This window comes from Haliaeetus leucocephalus, unplaced genomic scaffold (assembly GCF_000737465.1).
Source record: "Haliaeetus leucocephalus isolate CR32 unplaced genomic scaffold, Haliaeetus_leucocephalus-4.0 Scaffold217, whole genome shotgun sequence".
In the NCBI taxonomy this organism is placed as follows: Eukaryota; Metazoa; Chordata; class Aves; order Accipitriformes; family Accipitridae; genus Haliaeetus; species Haliaeetus leucocephalus.
In genome coordinates this window covers 2,802,378-2,824,329 of record NW_010972653.1, presented here as the reverse complement: position 1 = coordinate 2,824,329, position 21,952 = coordinate 2,802,378, and the positions used below count along the sequence as shown (strand labels likewise).

At 36.9% G+C, this 21,952-nt stretch overlaps 1 protein-coding gene across 2 annotated transcripts; it reads left to right on the top strand.

Moving 5' to 3' along the window:
- Window positions 1-6: 6 nt before the first annotated feature.
- DDX1 (DEAD (Asp-Glu-Ala-Asp) box helicase 1) lies at window positions 7-20,268 on the top strand. Of its 2 annotated transcripts, XM_010566653.1 has the most exons (26): window positions 7-24; window positions 2,020-2,071; window positions 3,047-3,110; window positions 3,813-3,842; window positions 4,121-4,217; window positions 5,775-5,822; window positions 5,975-6,058; window positions 6,957-7,040; window positions 7,475-7,551; window positions 8,759-8,831; window positions 8,947-9,023; window positions 9,932-10,046; window positions 10,565-10,703; window positions 11,736-11,796; window positions 12,962-13,060; window positions 13,755-13,844; window positions 14,419-14,607; window positions 15,683-15,734; window positions 16,160-16,306; window positions 17,016-17,107; window positions 17,682-17,754; window positions 18,200-18,272; window positions 18,391-18,433; window positions 18,657-18,752; window positions 19,516-19,636; window positions 19,947-20,268. In XM_010566653.1, the coding sequence occupies exons 1-26, from the start codon at window positions 9-11 to the stop codon at window positions 20,075-20,077; spliced, it is 2,223 nt and encodes a 740-aa protein (XP_010564955.1). In that variant the 5' UTR covers window positions 7-8; the 3' UTR covers window positions 20,078-20,268. The 2 variants fall into 2 exon arrangements, with proteins under 2 accessions (XP_010564955.1, XP_010564956.1); XM_010566654.1 differs by lacking the exon at window positions 5,775-5,822.
- The last annotated feature ends 1,684 nt before the right edge of the window (window positions 20,269-21,952 follow it).

Below are 21,952 nucleotides of genomic sequence, written 5' to 3'. Positions count from 1 at the left end.
GCGCGAAGATGGCGGCGTTTTCGGGTACGTGGTGCCGGGGCAGGTGTGGCTGTCGGCTCTGCCGCCGGCAGCGACGGGCCGGGAGAGCCTGGCGCCTCTGGACCTGCCGGCGCCTTGTGGGGGGGGCGGCTCCCGGTCTCCCGGCGGCGGGCGGGCCCTGGCAGCGGCGTCCGCGGCTCCTCGGGCCTGCCCTCGGTGCGGGCCCTCTGTAGAGTGCGGCTTACCGCGTACCGAGCTTCAGGTCGAGAGGCCTGTGGGGCTCTCGGTGCTCTTCCCGGCTCCTCGGGGTTCTGCAGGCCTTCGGAAGCGGTTGTCAGAATGGTTCTGCTGGTTTCAGGGCACGCGTGGGATGCGTGCACCCGGCAAATGGGGTGCTTAAGACTCTGGCTCGTTCCTCAGGCTGACTGGTTTCTGTAACAAGAGGCTCCTCATAACTGTTCTCTGTGTTGCAGTGCGTAATAACTGGTTTTTATAAGAGTAGCTCTGTTCTGTGGTGTGGTCTGAAATATGCGTGTAAACTGTAAAAAATCCTGTGGGAGGAGGAAACATCACTGTTTGTCCCTCCCATGCACATACATGCACACATAGATGACCAATCAACGTTAGGGTACTGTAAAGTTTTAATGTAGATGAGGCTTTTTAACTTTATTTCTTTTAACTGAATTCTTTATATCTAATCATGAGGGAGAATGCTAAAGCTTATTGCATAGGTCTAAAGATGAGTTTAGATGCTGGACAGCAGGATTAGTTTGGTTGTAGTTGAGAAAAATGCTATAGTACCTTGTTTGATTAAGCCCTTGTGCTGTATATCAAATTAAACTGTGTGAACTGGAAGTATATTAAACATGGAAAAATAATGTAGGGATTTATATAGAGTTTGCAATCAATAGCTATTTTTATTGCTATGGAAAAAGCTTTTTGTTTATGTATATTGTCTAATTTTGTAGGAGTACAGGCTAACACTTGAAAATATTACAGCTTGCTGAAATCATGTTAGAAATAAAACATGTTTCTTATAGCATTTATATTAAAGAAAATGGAAGAATAATTTCTGGTTGCATACATCCATATATGTCAGTCCAGCTCTCTGTGTGTGTACATGTGTGTGGAATATGTGAAACCCAGCATGTGACAGGGTAAAGGCTAGCATGTAAAAGCTCCCTTTAGAAAGATACATATTTATACTTAAAGAAATCGATATAGAGTGACCCTATGCACCTGAAAAGGTAACCAGTAGCTAAACTGTTACTTTGATGGTCTAATACCATCATTTGGGTTGGTTAAGATCTGCTTTCCTCTTGCCCTTATTGTATAGCTGAAGATTTCTTTTTTTTTCTTCTTTAAATAGAATTTGTTTATCAACGTACAGACATTATTATGTGGCTTCATATTTAACTTGTGTCTGAGGTGCAACCAGCAGACCTCGATATGAGTTTGCCAGAAGGGATATTTAGGTAAAAAACCTTTCAAAGCCGGATGTGATTAGTAACTGTATGAAAATCAAAACATTGTCTAGTTAATATACATGCTTTAAGTGTGTAAGGCAAGATTTGGTGAAAAGAAGCTTAAGCATCTCAAATTTGAGTCCTTATAAATGTTTTTTCTTTTTTTGAAAACTGTTTGCATCTCAAGTGTAGAGAGAGTTAGGATATTTGTGATTAACAAAGTCTTCCCTGTTGTTTGCATAGGCAGTTTCCTTAAATGTGCCAAGTTAAGTACCTTGCCCTTGAAATGATACTCAGTTCCCAGTGTGTTTGTTTTGCTGCTATGTCAGCACCTGCCCCTGTGCCTAGTATATGCCTGACTTACTCCGCTATAAGTGGGGACAACTGTCAAAACTGCATGTGGGAAGGGAGAATGTTTCTTATCTATCACTTCAGTTCCATAGAGAAGCCTGTGTGTGCTGTTGCCAAAAAGAATGCTTTTTTTTTTTTGTAGTTGGAAGTGTTGACACTTGGAAATCTTTTGGGCTGTGTTGAGAGAAATAACACTGCTTGTTCCTTTTTTCTTGCCTTACAGAAATGGGTGTTATGCCTGAGATAGCTCAAGCAGTGGAGGAGATGGACTGGCTGTAAGTAGGAATGCATTTGGGCCTTGCAAAACCTAATTTCCCTTTCAGCAATATATGACATGCTGCTTAAAACACCTCTGCTGTCACATTAAAACAAAGCAGATACATTTTGTTACTCTTAACTGTTACTGCATCTCATGGACTTCTTTTTAGTGTGAATGACTGAAGAACACAAATTGTGACTGCAGTGCTAACATTTAAACTTGAACAAGCAAAGCATGACGGCTTATACTTCAGTGTTGTTTGTTTGATAAAAGCCTTTGTGCTTCTGATTTGTTTATTATGTATTGTGTGATTATTGTATGAAATACCATCGCATAATTGATGCTAGTTTAGTAAATGTTTTCCAGACTGCGGTCTGAATTTGTGTTCGAGTTGATGCTTGCATCAGTCTTCCACAAAAGTAATTCTTCCTGGGTTTTGTTACTTGTTTGGCTAAAATATTCGACTTCAGAGCTTGTTTTGATTTGTTATTCAGAACGTTATCAGTATGGACAATCTTAGTGTATGTAGTTTTCTCATACGCATGGTATTAATTAGCTGTGATTGTCCGAAAATGCTGGTTATGTTTAGTTATCTTTACTTTCTCTTCCAGGTTTGAATAGGAATCTTGTAAATGAGGGCTGTGTAAGCGGCTTTAAAAGAAACTCACTTGAAGGGGAAAACAGGGAATATATAATTAATCTGTGTCTTTTGTGGTTTAGCATAGTAATGTGAGATGTAGCCTTCTTGTCAGGGTACAGTTGAATCTACTGCATCCACCAGCGTTTTACTTTCAAGGTACATCTCCTGTTCCAAGCTCTCCTTGTAAACGGAATCCTTTTCACTTCCTTAGCTGCCAGTCAGGAAGAATAACATTTACCTGCTATTTACCATCTTGCAGATGGCCATGGTTTCTGTGCTTTCCCATATAAGAAAATAATCCTTTTTTTCTACTGATAACATTGATTTGTGTTAATGTGTTCTTTCCTGTAGTCTTCCTACAGATATCCAAGCAGAATCCATCCCACTGATCCTGGGAGGTGGTGACGTGCTTATGGTATGTATACAGGGTAGCCCTATTCGTAGAAAGCCTATTCTTTTAACTGTTGTTTGTGCAGTCAATTCCCTTCTTTCCAGAAGTGTTCATAGTTAGACTAGGTCTCCTGTCCTTCTTCAATAGAAAGTATATTCTTCAGCGAGAAACCTCTTTTTACTTTCCAGTGTGTTTGAACTGTTCTTGTAGATGGGATTCATTCTTTTTAGGCTTTATTTTTTTGACCACTTGACAGGTACTGCCATAAGAGCTATCTGATTTCATCTATTCTCCTTTTTGTTGTAAATACCTGACATAGATCTGCATGGAACATGATACTGCCTAAATAAATGCTTTAGTATCAATAACCTTGAAGATACCAGATTAGTATGCCTTGTTCATCATGTCTTTTGCAGATCTCTATGTTCTTGATTCCGTAACCAAAGTAACGCTTCCTATAATCTTCTGTAGCACTTCCAGAAATTGGACATACATAGATAGTTTTTCTGGTGCACTTGGAGCTTTTTTTCCTTAAGTCTATTTTAAAGGTTTTCCGTGTTTGTATTCACATGTAGTTTATGTAAAGCAATGGCATTACTCTCTAAGATTTTCTGTATTATGCAGAAGTGAAAGTAAACTTAGTTTATTAAAATAGAACAGTTGAACAGTCCTTACAGTGTAAGTTGCAACTGGTTAAACTCTTAATTTTATTTTTTTTTCCTATAGGCTGCTGAAACGGGGAGTGGAAAAACTGGTGTAAGTAGTCAAACTTAAATTAGCAGAAAGTAAAAGTCTTTAAGTGGTGAGAGGTGGTGTGTGTGCTTGTGTGTATGCATATGTACAGAGAATGTGTATATGTTTGTATACGTATTTAAGCATATCTATAACCTTTATTATTAATGATCTTTACAAACACATGTGTAAGCATTTCTTAAAGTGTTTCTGGCCCTGGGTATTGCACCTGAAAACTAGGCTGACTGTATATCTGGAAATATCTGTATAAATTATGGAATGAAAATAACTTCCCATTTTAGGCTTTTAGCATTCCAGTTATCCAGATTGTTTATGAAACGCTGAAGGACCAGATGGAAGGCAAGAAAGGGAAAGCAACTATTAAAACTGGTGGGGCAGGTAAGTTGTTACATGTCACACTCCAAGTTTGGAATACTGTTAATTCATGTCAGTTCCAGCACCTCCCAAAGTAAAGTTAACCTAACTTGCCATTAGATAAGTATTTTTCCTTTGTTTGAGATAATGTAAGTAGCATATCGTCACCCCAGATTTTATAAAACAGTGAATATAAGTTTACCACTGGGGTCATGGGAAGAACTGGGCTGTGTTTGACTGCAGTCTTAGTAACACGCGTTGTCTTCTGCTTAAGGCTGCCTGATCCATACCGTGCTCTTCTGTGTATTTTTGAAAGCCATACAAGTTTAGTGCCTTGCAAGATGTGGTAGTCATGTCCAGCTTAAAGTTTAAAAAAAATCTTCCAATTGCAGGGATAGATGAGACATTAGCAGTGACCCCACACAGTTGGTTGCTGCCTCTTAAGTGAGCTTGAGCAGAAAGCTCTTCTAGGCTCAAACTTATTTTTGTGTGGTTGGGGTAGCACTGTAGTGTGTCTTTAAATTCTGCTGTGCTGAATAAAGCTGTTGCATTCCTTCTGGCACCTAGCTAGATTTGAAAGTTGAATAACAACATCTTGAGTTGCTGCAGATCTGAACTAGTAAACATTGAACTGAGTAGGAAATGCACAGGGCCAGAACCCACTGATATGGAATGAACTGTAACCATGATAATACTCTCACAGTATTTGAGGGTCTATTACCCATCTGCTTAAATAAGCTTGCAGCTTGAAAGCTAGTAACCATGTCCAGTCTGTGGTGTTTATATATTGAGATTTATGTAAGTGACAGTAGCTGCACAAAAAAACAGTCTGACGTGTTACAGAAGTTCTCATCTTTCAGCTGTGTTATAACTAACTATTGTTACAGTGGTGACAGTATAGTCAACTTTAAAAAAAACAAAACAAAAAAAACAACAGAAAAAAACAAAACCAAAAAAACCCCAAAACCTCCTTGAAATAATGTAATGTAAATGCATTCAGTAATCCTAATTAAAATGGCGTCTAGCTTTACAAAAATAACCTTATATTGTGGAACCTCTGGACTTTATTGCAACATGTTGTTGGGCATATGAAAAATGAAGTCAGACATTTTATGTGCTATAGGTGCATGTATCTTAGGTCTCCAGTAATGACATTTTAACTAATACCCTGAAAAATATCTTACTGTAAACTTGGAACAGAAATAGCAAATACATTTCGAACTTATTGCTCGTAATGTAGTTTTGGATATTTTCTAGCTGAATTTGATTGTGATTATGTAGAACTCTGGCTTGCTTTATAAATGTCTTCATTGTTTTCAGTTGTATTTTTAAGTAACTTAATCTGTGCTCTCCTTAATGGAATAATCTAAACTTTCATAGAATACCTTTGCATTATGCATCCCTGCCCCTCCTTCAAAGTGTAGGCCTTCGCTTTGACCTCATATGAATTGCATTGGAACAAAGCTGTCTCTCCAGAAAATTAAGCCAAACACTGTAGAGCCAATGTGAATTTCCAATTTGAGTTTTTCAGCCTTTCCTTGTTGTTTTAATGCTTCTTCTGTTGCTGTCTTTCAAATTTAGTGCTCAATAAATGGCAAATGAACCCGTATGATAGAGGATCAGCTTTTGGTGAGTTGTCCTAATGCTGCTTTAAATGTTCATTTGAAAATGTTCATTTGGTGAAAAAAAAGAATAAACTACAAGAAAGTATGCATGAAAAATTCTTTTAAAAGCAGTTAGAGAGACAATTTCTTTAACTAAGACTGTCTTGCAATTTTCAGCAATTGGATCAGACGGTTTGTGTTGTCAAAGCAGAGAGGTAAAAGAATGGCATGGATGCAGAGCAACTAGAGGCGTGACTAAAGGTAGACACAAAATCATGTATTTTGGAGACTCTTCTAGAAGTTTCAACTGAAATGCCTGCTTGTCACTCATTGTTAATATAGATGGTTGTATTGAAAACTTATCCATCTGAGCAAATGTGCCATTACTCAGTTTACTACTCACTGAAGACTTTGGAATGACAAATACCTCTGTTTTGCTCTCCTTGTGTTGTAAATTAGCCTTTTCCCTGATAGGGGATTGAGTCAGAGGAGACAGAATCATAACCAGTACTCATTAGAACATATTTTGTTAAGGTGTTATTAATAGGAAGTAGCTACTCGCACTTCCAGTTGTTTCCTCACACACTTCACACAGACGCATGCACAAATTTCATGGTAATGTGGTTGGAGTAACAGTTGAGAGGCCAACCCCAACTCTTTACTCAGAAGCAGAGTCATACTGATACTCCAGTGGTTCTAGGTGGGTGTTCAGGAAGATCCTCTAGCAGTCTTGTTTCATCAGGTGTGCAGATAATCCTGTAGTCAGTCTGTACGTAGCAGCCAGTTGGATGTGGTTCAAGTTACACAACCAGTTGTTGATGCTAGTGCATGCTGCTGGTCTTGTACCGATTTGGCAGACCTCTGGTATTCTGAGTTTATCATTTCTTGTGGATTCAATAGAACCACTAGTCTCTCTAGCTTATCACTCCTTTCAAGCCTTTCACACGCTACCTCTCAGCATGTACTTCTGTTTTGCCTGCTGTTCTCAGATAATCTGTTTCTTCATTACATACGTAGGTACCCACAGAACCTTTTCACACTAACACAGTAGGGGATTTTGATACTTTCAGCAGGGGTGGAAATGTTAGACTTGCATGGTCTTGGAAGTAGCCACACTGAACCACCTTGATGAAATTGATCCTTTCTTTCTCTTTTAAAGGGAAATACTACTATGAAGTTTCCTGTCATGACCAAGGCTTGTGCAGAGTTGGTTGGTCAACTATGCAGGCTTCACTAGATTTGGGTGAGTTTCCTTCAAAAGAAGGATCCCATAGACAGTTTTCATATTCACATGGAATGGCTGGAGTCCTGTTCTAGTCTTGCAGAGAATGGGCTCCTTGGGAAGGATATCAATATCAGGTAGTTTAAAACTTTTTATACAAATGTTGTTCTTCCTCTAAGAGGAAATCTGTTTAGGTGGTGGCAATGTTTCTTGTCTCTTGTGACTTTTTCCCTTTTTATTTCAATTTTTTAAAGATGATGACTGGACACTAGTAAAATCAATAAATGTACTGGTACAAAAATACTAGTTTAGCATATGTCAAAGCTAGAAGTCTTTAGTTAGCACTGTGTATTTTTTTACATGCTAGAGTTAGATGTTTCATTTACCGATACAAAGAGGAAAAAACGTAACCTGTGAACCAAAAGATGAAAAGCTGTACTTTGTCTTGTCTTCAGGGACTGATAAATTTGGCTTTGGCTTTGGTGGCACTGGTAAGAAATCTCACAACAAGCAATTTGACAGCTATGGTGAGGTAAGCTTGAAGTTTTTCATGTTGGTTCTGTGCTGTAACAATCAACTGTCTTTCATAATAGTGCTAACTTTTAAGGGAAGGTCACTGGTCAGAAGTACTATGGAACATTGAAGCATTTTTGGATAGGAGCATACTAACAGGTTTAACAAAAGCAGTTACCAGCTTGAGGCTTATGATTGTGGCTAGACTGCAAATGAATGGTTAGAGTTTAACTGATCTCTTGAAGTTATTTCTTTACTTATTTCATTCTTAGCTTGAACACCACCAACCATCTGTGTACCTTGGTGAATGTCTTAAGTGAGGGCATTGTATCCTGTTTATTGGTAGTTACAGTAGAATTAATCACACAGCTCTCTAATATGTCAAAACACATACTTAAATGCTAATAAGATGTAGTTAGTCACGCTCTATTTCTGGCTATTGAGTTGGGTTTGTCATTAGAACTGTTATCTTAATGTACACTTCTGAAGATTACCAGGAATATCTGTGGTGGTTTTTGTGTAGTGTGCCAGTCAAGAGTTCAGATGTTTAAGCATAATTTATATAAACATGAATAATACAGCAGAAACTCAAGTCTTTTTGTGGTATTGATGAACTCTCAATGCCATAAAACTTGCAACTTTTATTACTATTGTAGTTTTTTTTATAGTAGTGACTTCTGAGCTGTTGAATTAGAAGCACTTTATAATACACAGATTCTATTGAATACCTTTACAATGAACAGATTTCAGGATATTTAAATGAACAACTTAAGTATACACAACATGCTTATAGTACCTCATGCAAGAGTTAGTATTTTTACATAGTCAAAAATAGGTTTCTGTTACCATGTTTAGTGCTCTAAGCTTAGATTTACGTTGGCTAATAAATGCATGATTAATACACTTTTCCATAATGCTGAATATTTCCAGGTAAATTACTTGAATTTATCATTGTTGAAGTGTTTGGTTTTAAAGTAAATTTAAAGCAGCAATTAATGTTTAAATATCTAAGATAAATTGGGCAGTTTACTGAAGATTTGTAATCAAATAAAAATATGTATGCTATTTAGAGCAGTATTATTGGAATAAATTGAACTTGTTTCTCTCAAAAACTAGCATTTAGTAGGGAGAAGTGGGAAAACTAAAAGTTGACAGAATGTAAGCACTAGGTTTTCTTAATACTCTGAACACAATCTCTTAGCTTCACAAACGTCTTTTTGTTATAGGAATTCACTATGCATGATACAATTGGGTGTTATCTAGATATAGATAAAGGACAAATAAAATTTTCCAAAAATGGTAAGTTTTACTCACTTTCTTCTTTGGCATTTTATTGGGATGCTTGTGCTGGGGGGGAGGCAGGGAGAGGAATGCACACACATGCAGAGTCTGACTGAACTAACTCTGCTTTCAGGGAAGGACCTTGGCCTTGCGTTTGAAATCCCACCACACATAAGGAACCAAGCACTTTTTGCAGCTTGTGTACTGAAGGTAATTTAGGAGTATCACAGATGTACAAGATCATTAAAACTGTTCTAGTTTTGGTAGCTAACTACTTATGTATAAAACTTGTATAGCCATCTACAATTACTGTAGTTGTGCTTGCATACTCTGTTTCCTTTAGTCTACTAGTATTTCAGTACTGGAGTGGTCACCATGGTGTGTTAGCTTTGACAAGTACCGTTCAAGTTAAATATCAAATGTTTAAATTCAAATTTAAATACTGAAACTTGAATATAAGGGTAGAAGAGCATGGATAACTAATTCCTAATACCAGTGCTATCTTGCCTGTATTAAACTTTGATATACTGTGATTCAACAGATATAAGCAAATAACTTGAAAGTGCCAAAATTCCTGTTTTTGTTTATTCTCAAGTAACATTACCGTAGTGTAGTAGTATATCTTTCTGGAGTTAGTCTCTCTGGGGTGATCTCTTACTGAGTAAAGATTTTAGCAAAATGTTTTGGTGGTCAGAGAAATGTACAAGTCTTAAAAAAAAAAAAACAAAACAAAAAAACCCCCCAAAAAAAACCCACAAAAAACCCAAAAACAAAAAAAAAAAAAAACCAAAAACCCACCCACCATGTTTTTTTTTAATTGTGGTTTGTCATTGAAAAATGAATGGAACATAAAAGTTCAAAAACGATTTCCTATGTATCTGTAAACATGGGAGTATTTTGATGTAGAAGAAAAGAGTTTTAAGAGCTAGAACCACACACAAAATGTCCGGCAGGCTTTAGACAGCTTGGGGAGGGGAATGTGTAAGATGGGAGAAAACACCACCTTCTGCTCTTCCTCATCTGGCTGGTTTCTTATGAGGAAATTAATTATGGAATTTTTTCTTAGTTTATGTGGTCTCTTGAATCTGTCTGTATGACACAACTTTGTTGAAATCTAGAATGCTGAATTGAAATTCAATTTTGGTGAAGAAGATTTCAAGTTTCCACCAAAAGATGGCTATATTGGTCTTTGCAAGGCTCCCGATGGTAATGTTGTAAAATCACAACACTCAGGTAGGTTAGATTTTTAAACTGCTCTCAGTAATATATTCAGATATTGTTATAGTACATCTTTTGATCACATAATTGCTTCATTACTGCTGTATTCAATGGATATCGTACAATGATCTTACTGGTAGCAATAGTAGTACTTTTTTAAAGTATTCCGAATTTTCTTCATCTTAAACCACAAATACTCTAACATTTTGAATTTAGAAATGCATCAGATAAAGAGAAGTTCAGCTAAGTTACTTCTTTTTAAGATGACGCTGTTGAGTATGTGTGTAAGCTCTGCGATAAAATTAATTATGCTGCATGGCCAGTATACCCACTATCATGGCAAGATTCACTTGTAATCTCTGAATATTAATCTGAAGCTATTCATCATTGAGTGAGTAATAACATCACCCATTAATGGAGCACTTAGAATCATAAGGGTTTAGATTATTAGTAGAAAATCCAAGTTTGTTTCCAGTAAAAAAATCTGGGATAGGAATGTAGTTTGTCTTAATAGCATATTTTTTTTCACTTAGGAAATGCACAAGTGGTTCAAACACAGAACCTTCCAAATGCTCCGAAAGCATTGATTGTAGAGCCATCAAGAGAGCTGGCAGAACAAACTTTGAACAATGTGAAGCAGTTCAAAAAATATGTTGATAATCCCAAATTAAGGTAACAGTACATCTGTTATAATTGTATTTATGGTACTGTCCAGAGACATGACTTGCAGGGGGGTAGAGGGTGTTCCACTTTGTAGCTAAGTGGACCTTAATCTGCAGTGCTACTGATAATAGCCTCTATAATATCTGCTACCAACCAACCTTCTGACTTTTCAGCTACAGTCAGACTAGTTAGGGGTTTTTTGATGTGTTTCATCTATTGACTACATTGTTGTGGTATGACAAATCTGTTTAATCCTCTGAAGAAAAAAGCCAAAAACATTAAGTATCATACACCTTTGATAAAGAAAAGCACATCTGCTTACTGCCCTTCTTTTCTGAGCATCTTCCTGTGCCCACCACTTCCTTTGCCCTCATTTTGTTTGTTTTTTGTCTCCAACAAATAGTTATATACAAGGTCTGCTCTGTTTACATTAGGGTACTTGCAGGACTATTGTTGCAGTGATTAGTGTGGGCATGCAGTTCTGAAAAGTGAATAGTCTACAAGTTACTTTGATCTAAAGTTGTTACTCTTTTGGCTGTGCTTATAAAACTTAAACAAGTGTCTCCGTATTCTAAACAGTCAGTTTACAAGAGTGCTTTTACTAGAATTGAAGGGGAGTAGCAATGGGGAGAGGCAAGCTATGATGTAAGATTCGTTTAGTTTACTGTTATTTGCATTTCTAGTTTTCAAGAACACAGGAAACTTACTAAACTAATGTACGTTTGAGATTTTTAAGGAACAGATTCTTTTTTAAGATGAAGTTGTTTAAGATGTTAATGTGTGTAGTACAACAGCAATAAAGTAATCAAATTCAAATACAACTTGGTAACAAAATTTTTGCTGCTTGGATTAAAATACAATACCCTATGTGTGAAGGGATTAGTTTTAAATTTTTTTCCTATTCTTTTTTTCTTAAAAGTTACTGTTCAGAGCTGTTAATAATAAACTACTGATAAAAGAATCAATCTTCAGCCAGATGCTTAATATATCTTCTGAATATAATAAATCAGCAAATTTCAAAATATGGTTATGTAATTTTAGGGAACTGTTGATTATTGGTGGGGTTGCTGCAAGAGATCAACTCTCTGTACTGGAACAAGGAGTAAGTTCTATTTTTGTTCATATGATTTAATAGTTTGGGTTCTGAATAACTCATGATGTTGCTAGAGAATACTAATGGTGCTTCTTGTAACTCCTATAAACCTGATAAAAAGAAATGGTGCAGTTGATAGCAAGCTTCTGTTGCACTGGTCTAGCATTTGTTGCTTTACTTCCATGGCAGTTGTCAATACAAATGCTTATAGTACTTGGTCAAATTCTGTTGAAGCCTAAGTACTTCTGAAAATTTTCAAATAAAAGTGTAATTTTTGCCATTTGTCCTTAACTAACAAGACAGTTTTCCTATTAACTTCTGCTTCACGTTTATGTGAATAAAACTGGTCTGCAATTACCAGGGTCAACCTACACCATAAACCAGTCCTGCATAGAAAGAACCGGTCTAGCTTCAGCAGCATGGGATGTACAATCACTTCAATCATGCTGTAGGGATAGCATAGTCATTTTTTTTATTTGGAACCTCACTTTTGGAAGGAAGGCCACATCACTATTGATAATTCTTTCAGTTATTCTAGCTGCCAAAATACAGATTTTCTCCTAAGCAGGCTTGAACTGGAAGATTGCTAGACTTTCATGTGAATGCTAAATTCATGACGGTGAACACTTCCATCTGGCAAAATCTTAAAGTTATTTCTATAGCTGATAGGCTTGATATGTATATTTCCACAGTGAGAAAAATTGAATTTATTTTATCCCCATTTAAAAACATATCTGTTTGTTGGCTTCAGGTAACAGTTACACAGCTTGGGGGGTGAGGGAGGGGAGAATAGAGCAGGGGCACAACACTTCCCAAAGTAAGAGAAGGCTTCCTGCCTAAGGCAGACTGCTAATGAAGTGGCAGTAGAATCAAAATGCAGGTTGCCCAGAGAGGCTGTGGGACCTCTTTCCTTGAAGATACTGAAAATTTTATTGGACAACTACCTAAAGCAACTTGGAAATTGTCCTTGATTTGCATGTGATGATGGAAGTGTAGACCAGATGACCTCAGGAAGAGATCCCTCCAACCCAAATTACTCTAGGATTCTATGAAGTTGTGATTAATAGAAAATAAGGCCTCATACTGATAATTGTCTCAATCTTAAATATAGACAAAGCTGGTAATGCCTCTAGTTAGTTACGGGACCAATTCATGCTCCCTGTATATTTCATAGGTGGATATTGTTGTTGGAACTCCTGGAAGACTGGATGACCTGGTCTCAACAGGAAAGCTTAATTTATCTCAAGTTAGATTCCTGGTTCTGGATGAAGCTGTAAGTAGAGAACTAAGTGAAACTTCAGTTCTGTTCTTTAATGCAGTATGACATTTCCTAAAAGAGTGAAACATCATTGTTCTGTACCATTTGGTACTTCAGTGGAACAACAATTAGCTACCTATAGACTATTTCAGTTTAATCTTCTTGTTGTTTGTAACCATAGTAACTTACATATTTTTTTTCCTTTGTAGCCTCTGGTAAAGCTGTTGGAATTTTTTATGATAGAGAAATGTATTTTGGGCTGTATTCACAAGGTAGTGAAGTCTGTCCTGGTCACTGTACAGGGAACTTGAAAGGACAGAGATGAGAGAAGCCTTTTTGATTACCCAGCAGGTCTTGAAGCCAATGAATGCTGTAGTCAATATGCTGTGAAATGAGTGCCCCCCTCTCTGATCTGTTATAGTACAACAGAATATTCATGAAGATGGATTGCCTTGGGGTATTAGCTAGGAGAAGCTGCTGAGACAGATGTTAAATTTCTTGTGAAGCACAGCAGCCGTGCTTGTAAATACTCCAAATTTTTACTTTTTTTCCTTCCTTAGTAATAACATCCCAGCCAGGCATTGACCTGTCCAGCTAATTGAAAGACAGAACTTCTGAGACCACAAGTGTATTGCTTATTTAACTGAAGTGTATAGATTGAGAAATAAGAAGTAAGAATTGCAGCTTTATTTCTTTTAATCCCATGTAGGATGGCCTTCTCCTCCAAGGTTATTCAGATTTCATAAACAGGATCCACAGTCAAATTCCTCAGATAACTTCAGATGGAAAGAGACTTCAGGTATAAAATTTGTTCCTGTTTTGCAGGTTTTTTTTGTGGTGTTTTTGGGTTTTGTTTGGAGGTTCTTTGTGGTGTGTACTGCTTTCGAGTGTTGACTATTACATGGCATGGAACATGCTTCTTTGAAGTAGAGTTTATTATACCTCTTGTCCAAATCTAACACTTTTTCATTGGGTTCAGTAATTGCCTGTGAATATGTATTTTTAGGATCCTAGATCTTGAAGCCCAGTGTTTAGCAGTATTTGAGTTATTTAGAATAAACCCATCTGAAAAGAGTGACTACATACATTATGATTTCTAATGCTTTAATAATCTTAATTCATCAGCTCTCAGTAATTCTGCTTTCTTCCTCTTACATGATTGGGTTTTTGTAAGAGAATAGTTAAGTAACTTATTTTTTGTCTTGACTCTCATCAGCTGGGTGGTTCCTGTGATGAGGAAGGCCAGTCAGGGACTTGTTTCTGTTGTGCTACATTATGCTATTCAACTACATAACATTCTTCCAGTTCTACTCTGACTTTTTTGCTCAGAGAATCTATCTTCAGTGGTATTCATACAGCTGCCTTCTCCTCAGGTGATTGTGTGCTCTGCAACACTACATTCTTTTGATGTGAAAAAACTATCTGAGAAGATCATGCATTTTCCCACCTGGGTTGATTTGAAAGGAGAAGATTCTGTCCCTGAAACTGTACACCATGTAGTTGTGCTTGTAAATCCAAAAGCTGACAAACTCTGGGAAAGGCTTGGCAAGAATCATATCAGAGTAAGTGGTCTATAAGTGAAAACTAAGATTGTTTGCCCATGTTTACTTATTTAACTTTCAGAATCGGGGCCTAATGTTGCAGGATCTTTGCAAGCTATTGAAACAGCTTCGTCTATCTGAAATGGTTTGTTCCAGGGTAGTCAGCATCATGATATTGATGATGCCGTAACACTGTTTCTGAACAGCTAAGTCTTACAAACATGATTGAGGAAGATCTTGACAGAGTAACATTCTGATTTGTGCTAGAGAACAATGGCACTGTGCTGCTTTTTCACTCATTTCACAGCTAATGGTCTGTGGCCTAACTGTAGTTAGTACCTGTCTTTTCTGATTGAACAGGAAGAATTAAACTTTTCAACATAGATCATTCTGTAAAGTAGTTTTGTCTCTAACCTATGTGAGATGAGCAATTTTTAGAGGGATGGATTTCATCTTGGACTACACTTGAGACTCCACTTTAAATTCTGCATTAACCTGACCCCTGTTCCTGTGAGGAGGTGGTGGTTGTTGAATTCTTTAGTTTTTGAGTTTTGAATAACCTGGGACTGTATATCATTCTCGCCAACTCTTATGCAGTTACAATTGATAGGTTTTCTTAACCCCTCGTTGTCTGTGGAACCTCCCTTTGTTAGGTCTGTTAGAGCCTTTTCATTAAGTCTTAGCAGGAATTTATTTCTCTTGGGTTTTAGGTTTATATCTGTTTCAGCTTAGCATAGGGAAGAAGATAAGGAACAACTGTGTTTGTATGATTTAGCCATGATTATGGTACATTGTTTTCAGGTTGGAGGGGGGGTTATTTTTGTTTTTTTAATTCATCACTTTGTTCAAAGGTGGTTTCTATCCAGTGTCTACATGAATAATTTTATTGTCCTTTTTTTATGAACAAGTTTTGTGTGCTTACACTCAAGACTTCTTTAGCTAAAGGTAGATTAGGTTGCCTGGTGGGAAAACAGAATGCTAAGATTACTTTTAAACTTTATTTTATTTCTTGCTAATTATAAGTTAATGGAGTTAAGTATTTTCTGTAAAGTGTGGACTAATGACTTGCGGTGGGGTTGGTTTGTTTTTTTCGTAGACTGATGAAGTACATGCAAAAGACAATACACGACCTGGCGCTAACACTCCAGGTAATCAGCAACGTTAGTTAAGTAATAGCTTGTGAAATAATCCTTTGTAAATGTTATGAAGTAAAGCTAAATTATGGTAGATATTGGCCTTGAGTCATGTTCCTCCAAATTTTTGTTTCTACACTTTGGTAGTTGTGAAGAGATGTGTTTCTGTAAGTAGAGGGGAGAGATAAAGTCTTGAATATATATTTTGCAGGTATGTAAACAACAAGTGTGTGTTGGTATGTATAAGTAAACTGAAACCCCTTAGAGCAGGGGAGCATGGGGGGGGGGCAGAAGAAAAAACTGAAGGTCTAGCTTACTTGTTCTGCTCATAAAAGTTTAACTGTGCCGAAAGGCTAGAGAGAACTTTAAATGTGTGCTGTTCAAAGGCTATTCATATTTTTAAACAATTTGAGTCAAATAACTTCTTTACTTTTACATAGAAATGTGGTCTGAAGCTATTAAAATTCTGAAAGGAGAATACACCGTTCGGGCAATCAAAGAACACAAGATGGATCAAGCAATTATTTTCTGTAGGACTAAAATAGATTGTGACAATATGGAGCAGTACTTCATCCAACAGGGTGGAGGTAATATTTTTCACAAAAACCTTACTCTGCTCACTTTCTTGTTTATTTCAAAGCCAAAATTGTATGATGGAGGTCACTGATACTTGGATGCCACACAGATAAAATTGTGCTTAATTTTTTTGACATACTGACTGGGCATTAAAAATCAGGGTTTGGTAGCAGGGAGCTACAGGGGCGGCCTTTGTGGGAGGAAGCAATGAACTGCCCTGTACTTGTTCCAGACAGCTCTGAAATGGCTGGAAACAACCTATTGTGTACCAAAATTTGAACCAATGAAAAGAGTATATGGTGCCTCTGCTGAAACATGTATAAGTGGGTTGCTGGGACAGGAGACAGGAAGAAATGTGTTTGTACAAAAGCGCACGCTGAAGGAGATGTGAGAGAAAGCACAGGGGGACACTGACAGGGGGCAGTGAGGAGAAGGGTGAAGGCACGTTTGGAGAAACAAGGAGAGCTTAGACTAGGCAGGAGTGAGGAGACATGCCTGCACAGACCTCCTCTGGGGAGGGGGGAGGAAAGGTGCTTGTTTAACTGTTTGTCTTGTTTTTCTTCAATGCCTGTATCAGTAATTAGAAGTTTGTTAATTGGTAATAAGTGAAATTGCCCTGAGGCAAGACTTTTGGCCCACATAATGTACTTTTTACCAGTTCTCTATGGTGTTGTGTCATAACTTACATATGATGTTATTAATGCCTAGCAACTCTTTCAGGCCCTGACAGGAAAGGACATCAGTTCTCATGTGTCTGTCTGCATGGTGACAGAAAACCTCAAGAAAGAAAACAAAACCTGGAAAGATTTAAGGTGATGCAGCAGATTCTTGAAGGCTTTTCCCTCATTTCCCAATATCTGAAATCATATGTTAATTTGTGTTGCTACTTCTCCATTTAAATTAAATTGCATTCAAATGCCCTATGACCCACTTCCGAAAATTCTGAGGCACAGTTTTTTTAGGTGAAAATCCATACTGTCAGTCAATATGACCTTTGTGAGTTTTCAATGAGAGGACAAGCGGGCTTACTTTTAAATAAAACCTAAATTTGAGCTCTGTAACAGATTACATTGTTTTTTAAAGTCTTTGGTTCTTAAATATTAAAAGAAAAACGTTATTTAAATATTAGACAGTTTGGTTTTGATGAAGTCATTCATCAATTTATACTTGCTTCATGCTGTTGGGGAAAGAAAGAAGGATGTAAATTGACCAAGCTATTCATGTTCAAAAACTTTCACTGTTGCACTGTGGAAGAGCTTTATTTGAAGTGTTCCTAAATGTACAGTGACACTTCAAGGTGAAGTAAATGCAAAGGACTAATGTTTCATTGCCTGGGGTTTTCTTTGGTTTACTTAGCACAATACTTCTTTAACTATGTTTTCATAGAGAGGAGATGTCCGTTTCTTGATCTGCACAGATGTTGCTGCTAGAGGAATTGATATTCATGGTGTTCCATATGGTAAGATATAACTTTTAAACTAAGCTATTGAATTGCATATAGCTTCAATATATTTGCAGTCCTGTCAGCTAGTGCGAACAGGTATATGACTTACAGGTTAATTTTAAAAAGTTGTAGATGTTAAAGGCTTGAACTAGGCAACTTTTAATTTGATTTTTCACCATACCTTCTCAATACCTGATGATGTTCTGCATTGTTAGGGATTCTTCATTTGTTTTTTCCACTCTTGTCAAAAAGTAATCATGGAAAAAGCAGTTTTATAGTGGAAGCCTTAAGTGTAGGTATTGCAGCTAATGACACCTGTAACTGCTGTAATACAACGTAATGTATGTGGGCTAAAGAGAGGGATTGCAGCAATCAAAATCATTATTTTAGGTGTCTGATCTGTGATCTTGTGTATTTAAAAAAAAAAAACAAACTTGTATTCTTTGTGTGTATTTTACAGTTATCAATGTCACACTCCCTGATGAAAAGCAGAACTATGTTCATCGAATTGGGAGAGTAGGCAGAGCTGAGAGGTATGTATGTATTCAGAGTAGTTGCCATGTTTTCTTGATATTTTTTGTTGTTGTTTTGTAAGTTGGCAATAGTTATTGGCATACGTTTCTCTCTCTCCCTTCTCCCCTAATATTACAGGATGGGTTTGGCAATCTCCCTCGTGGCAAAAGAGAAAGAAAAGGTAATTATACTCCAAAGCAAAATTGAACAGACGTTATTTACTGAAGTTCCATCCACAGCTGATGTCTGACTTTAATATACTGTATTGGAAAACTGCTTGTTCGTTCTTGCTTAATTGAAAGGGAGTTTAAATAGGTATCTGAGTTCTTTTTCATGCTATATTTAATCAAAGTGGATGTACTAAAATTTCACAAAGTTTAGAAGTTGTTTTCCTGTATTTCTAGGTTTGGTATCATGTATGCAGTAGTCGTGGAAAAGGGTGTTACAATACTAGACTGAAGGAAGAAGGAGGTTGTACCATATGGTACAATGAGATGCAGGTAATCGTTTTCCTTAACCAGAATGTTCTAATTCCTCTAAAAGACTGTGAAACATAGTTCTTGTTTTAGCTGGGTAGTTGAAGTACAAAGCTAGTTTTAGGGTGTTTATAACCTTTGATTCCATTTGAAGAAGAAATTAGAAGACTTTGCAAGTTATACTTTCTAGAAGTTATTTCTTTAATTATAAAAGCTTCTTTTAATATTCCCAGCCAATTCTGTTGGAGTCTTATTTTCAGCTTTTCTGTAGTCTTCCTAATCAGATGCTGTTAAGAGTTACACGATGTTAGTTAAATATTCTTGTTTAGATGGTTTGTTGCTAAATTGTAAGTAACTTAAAACTGTTGTTCCTCTAACCTAGAATTAGTGTGTTACTTCGTACATTTTCCTTGGGATTTGTATACCAAGTATGAATGCTTGTTAAATTCACAGTGCTTCCCTTCTTTCTACATTAAAGAAGGTTGTATAATATATCATCTGTGGTAAAGTAAGCTTGCACTGTGAGCTCTTTATAATAAAGTAGCCCCACTCGTAAGTAGGGTAGTATGTAAAATAAAGGTTCTAGGTAGGATAAAGAAATACTGAGATTGGAAATGAACTTGTGTAGTCCATTTGAGCAGAAAATGTGTTAGTCTTTGGTATCTGTGCCCAAATTGTTTTTTCTGTTCAGTTCCTGTTGAAACTTCTTGAATGTGACTGTTCAGAACACTAGTCTGACTGAAGTCTTGGACCATAAGAGTACTTTAAGACTTTTTTTTTTTTAAAGTTGCTGGGGGAGATTGAAGAACACTTAAACTGCACTATTGCCCAAGTTGAACCAGACATAAAAGTACCAGTAGATGATTTTGATGGGAAAGTTACATATGGGCAGAAAAGAGCTCTGGGTGGTAAGCAATGAACTCCTCTTGACTTACCTTGCTATGCAATGCTCAGTTTCTTGGTTGTCTGCTGTATAACTACAGAATGATAGATTAAAAAACCCTGCTAGTTCTTTGCTGTCTTCTGCATTTGTTACATGCAGTCTATGGTTTGCAAGTGATGAAAGTGTGTGTATGCCTGTGTGTTTTGTTTGTGCCTTTTTTTTCTTAAGAAGCTAACAAAGTTATTTTAACTTTCTGAATGACTGTGGTTGAGCATTATTAGTTCTGCTGAAGAATGGCTTTGAACACATCATTTAGATTGAGTCTCTTTTGGCAGGTGGACTGTATAAAGGCCATGTGGATATTCTGGCACCTACAGTACAAGAGTTGGCTGCCCTTGAAAAGGAGGCTCAGACATCTTTCTTGCATCTTGGCTATCTTCCGAACCAGCTGTTCAGAACATTCTGATTGTGCCACACTTGAGACAAGGCTTGAGTTAATAAATGCTCTACCCTGCAAATACAAAAATTCCATACTGTCTCTGAATAGCAGTAGTTAGAAAAGGATTAAAATTAAATATACTTATTGCATGATGAACAGTGTGTTCAGCATTAAGTCTGTGTTAGCTGTTTTCTTGATAAATAAAATAAGTTGAAGATGAAATGGTTTCTTTTGCTCTTCTTTTGCCTTGCCTGGAGGATTAATTTGAAGAATCATTCTTTGCATAGCTTTTTTTATTTATTGAAAATACAAGTATATTTAAGCAAATCTGGAAGAAGGAGAGTTTAATCCTTTTCTTTGCAGAATATATGTTAAAATTACTTAACTAGCTGTGTACTTAGATTTATTTTTTTTAATGCTGGGCTTTTTAAAGATGCATCCATATTCAGACAGCTCTTTATATTTAAGATATTGAAGAAAAAAAAAAAACTTCCTGAAGTCTGTATTTGAAGCTCTTGGTTATCCTAAAACCCTAAATCTGGGCTGATAACTGTGTTTTGATTCTGTAATACTAGACTTCTCAAAGTTAACGTGTCTTAAATTTCTAAAATTAAAGTTGTACAGAGAATTCTACAATACTCTGAGTTCATGGGAAGGTAACACTCTAGTATCAAAACACTTCATAAATCTTCAGGAAAAGCTTTTTCATGCAGCAGTATAGGTTGAAGTACTTAATGCCTCTTGTGCTGCTTTCAGGCAGGTTGAATTTGTTCAGGTGAAGTTTCTGTAGCCTGATCTGGATTTTTTTTTTAGCTTCCTTTTTTCTCTAGTGACTCCTCTAATGATACTTAGAAATTTCAGTGACTTTGCCTGCTAATTGTCACCTAAAATATCAAAGGTCATTGGGAATGCCAGACAACCCAGAATGAAGGTGACTTTGCCTTCCTCATGAAGAGTTCTAGTCATGAAACATTCAGTCCCCTTGGAGAAAGCAGTGAAAACCAGATTAAACTCAGGTTGAGCAAAGAAACAAATTTTTTGTGTATCGTTACCTGGAGAGGGCAGACTGAGAGTCCTAGCTATTATAATAAAATACATAGATTTCTTAAGTTAAACAAATTTAAGTATTAAATTTACTGTGACTGTGGTGTTACCTGATCCTAAACTGGTCATCGTGGAATACTTCTCTTGCTTCTTTTTTTATACATAGAAAACTGGGGGGGGGGGGGGGAGGACACACTGGATGCTTATCATTAGAACTTGGGAATAAAAGTTGTGCCATTTGTTGTATTGGTCTTCTCTTGTCAGGCAAGAGTAATGAAATCTATTGACTGTAAGTCAGTGAAAGGTAATTGATTGCAGTGCCTAAAATTTTAGATACAAGAGAGAACAGGTCATGCATGTTTGCAAACTGAAGCTGAGAGTAAAAAAGTTTCATCTAGTTTAAAGTGGACATACTGCATATTTAATTGGGGATCACTTAAATTGGGGGGAAAATGGTGGGTAGATGGAATCAAAATCTTCCCAGCATTGATCTTTTTGTTAGTGTAATATTTATTCTACATCTGCTATATGTTCAAAGTCCTGGTGTCTTTCAAGATTAGCTATTGGATATCCAAGCTTCAGTGAATGATTACAAATTATGACTATTCAGCATGGCTTTTTTCAGTCCTAAAAATGAAAGTGGCTTTAGGCATATAACCTTACGCATGCCAATACTTATTTAAAGTATGTATTTCCTTGGTGTAGGAGCTAAAATTATTAAAGTGGCCTAATGTATACTTGTTTTCAGGAGAGTTCTGTGGATGTGCCTTCAAACACTGCAGCATGAGGGAGGTACAGGTGGAAACAGTTTCTGGTTGAGAAACTTTAAAGGTTGACTGAGATGTCAAGAGCTTAACT

Excerpts from the sequence above, each read along its gene's own strand:
- DDX1 (XM_010566653.1), top strand. Across the intron at positions 11,797-12,961 it reads TCTCTGTACTGGAACAAGGA|GTGGATATTGTTGTTGGAAC; the intron begins GTAAGTTCTATT and ends TATATTTCATAG. Across the intron at positions 19,637-19,946 it reads GCAGAAAAGAGCTCTGGGTG|GTGGACTGTATAAAGGCCAT; the intron begins GTAAGCAATGAA and ends CTCTTTTGGCAG.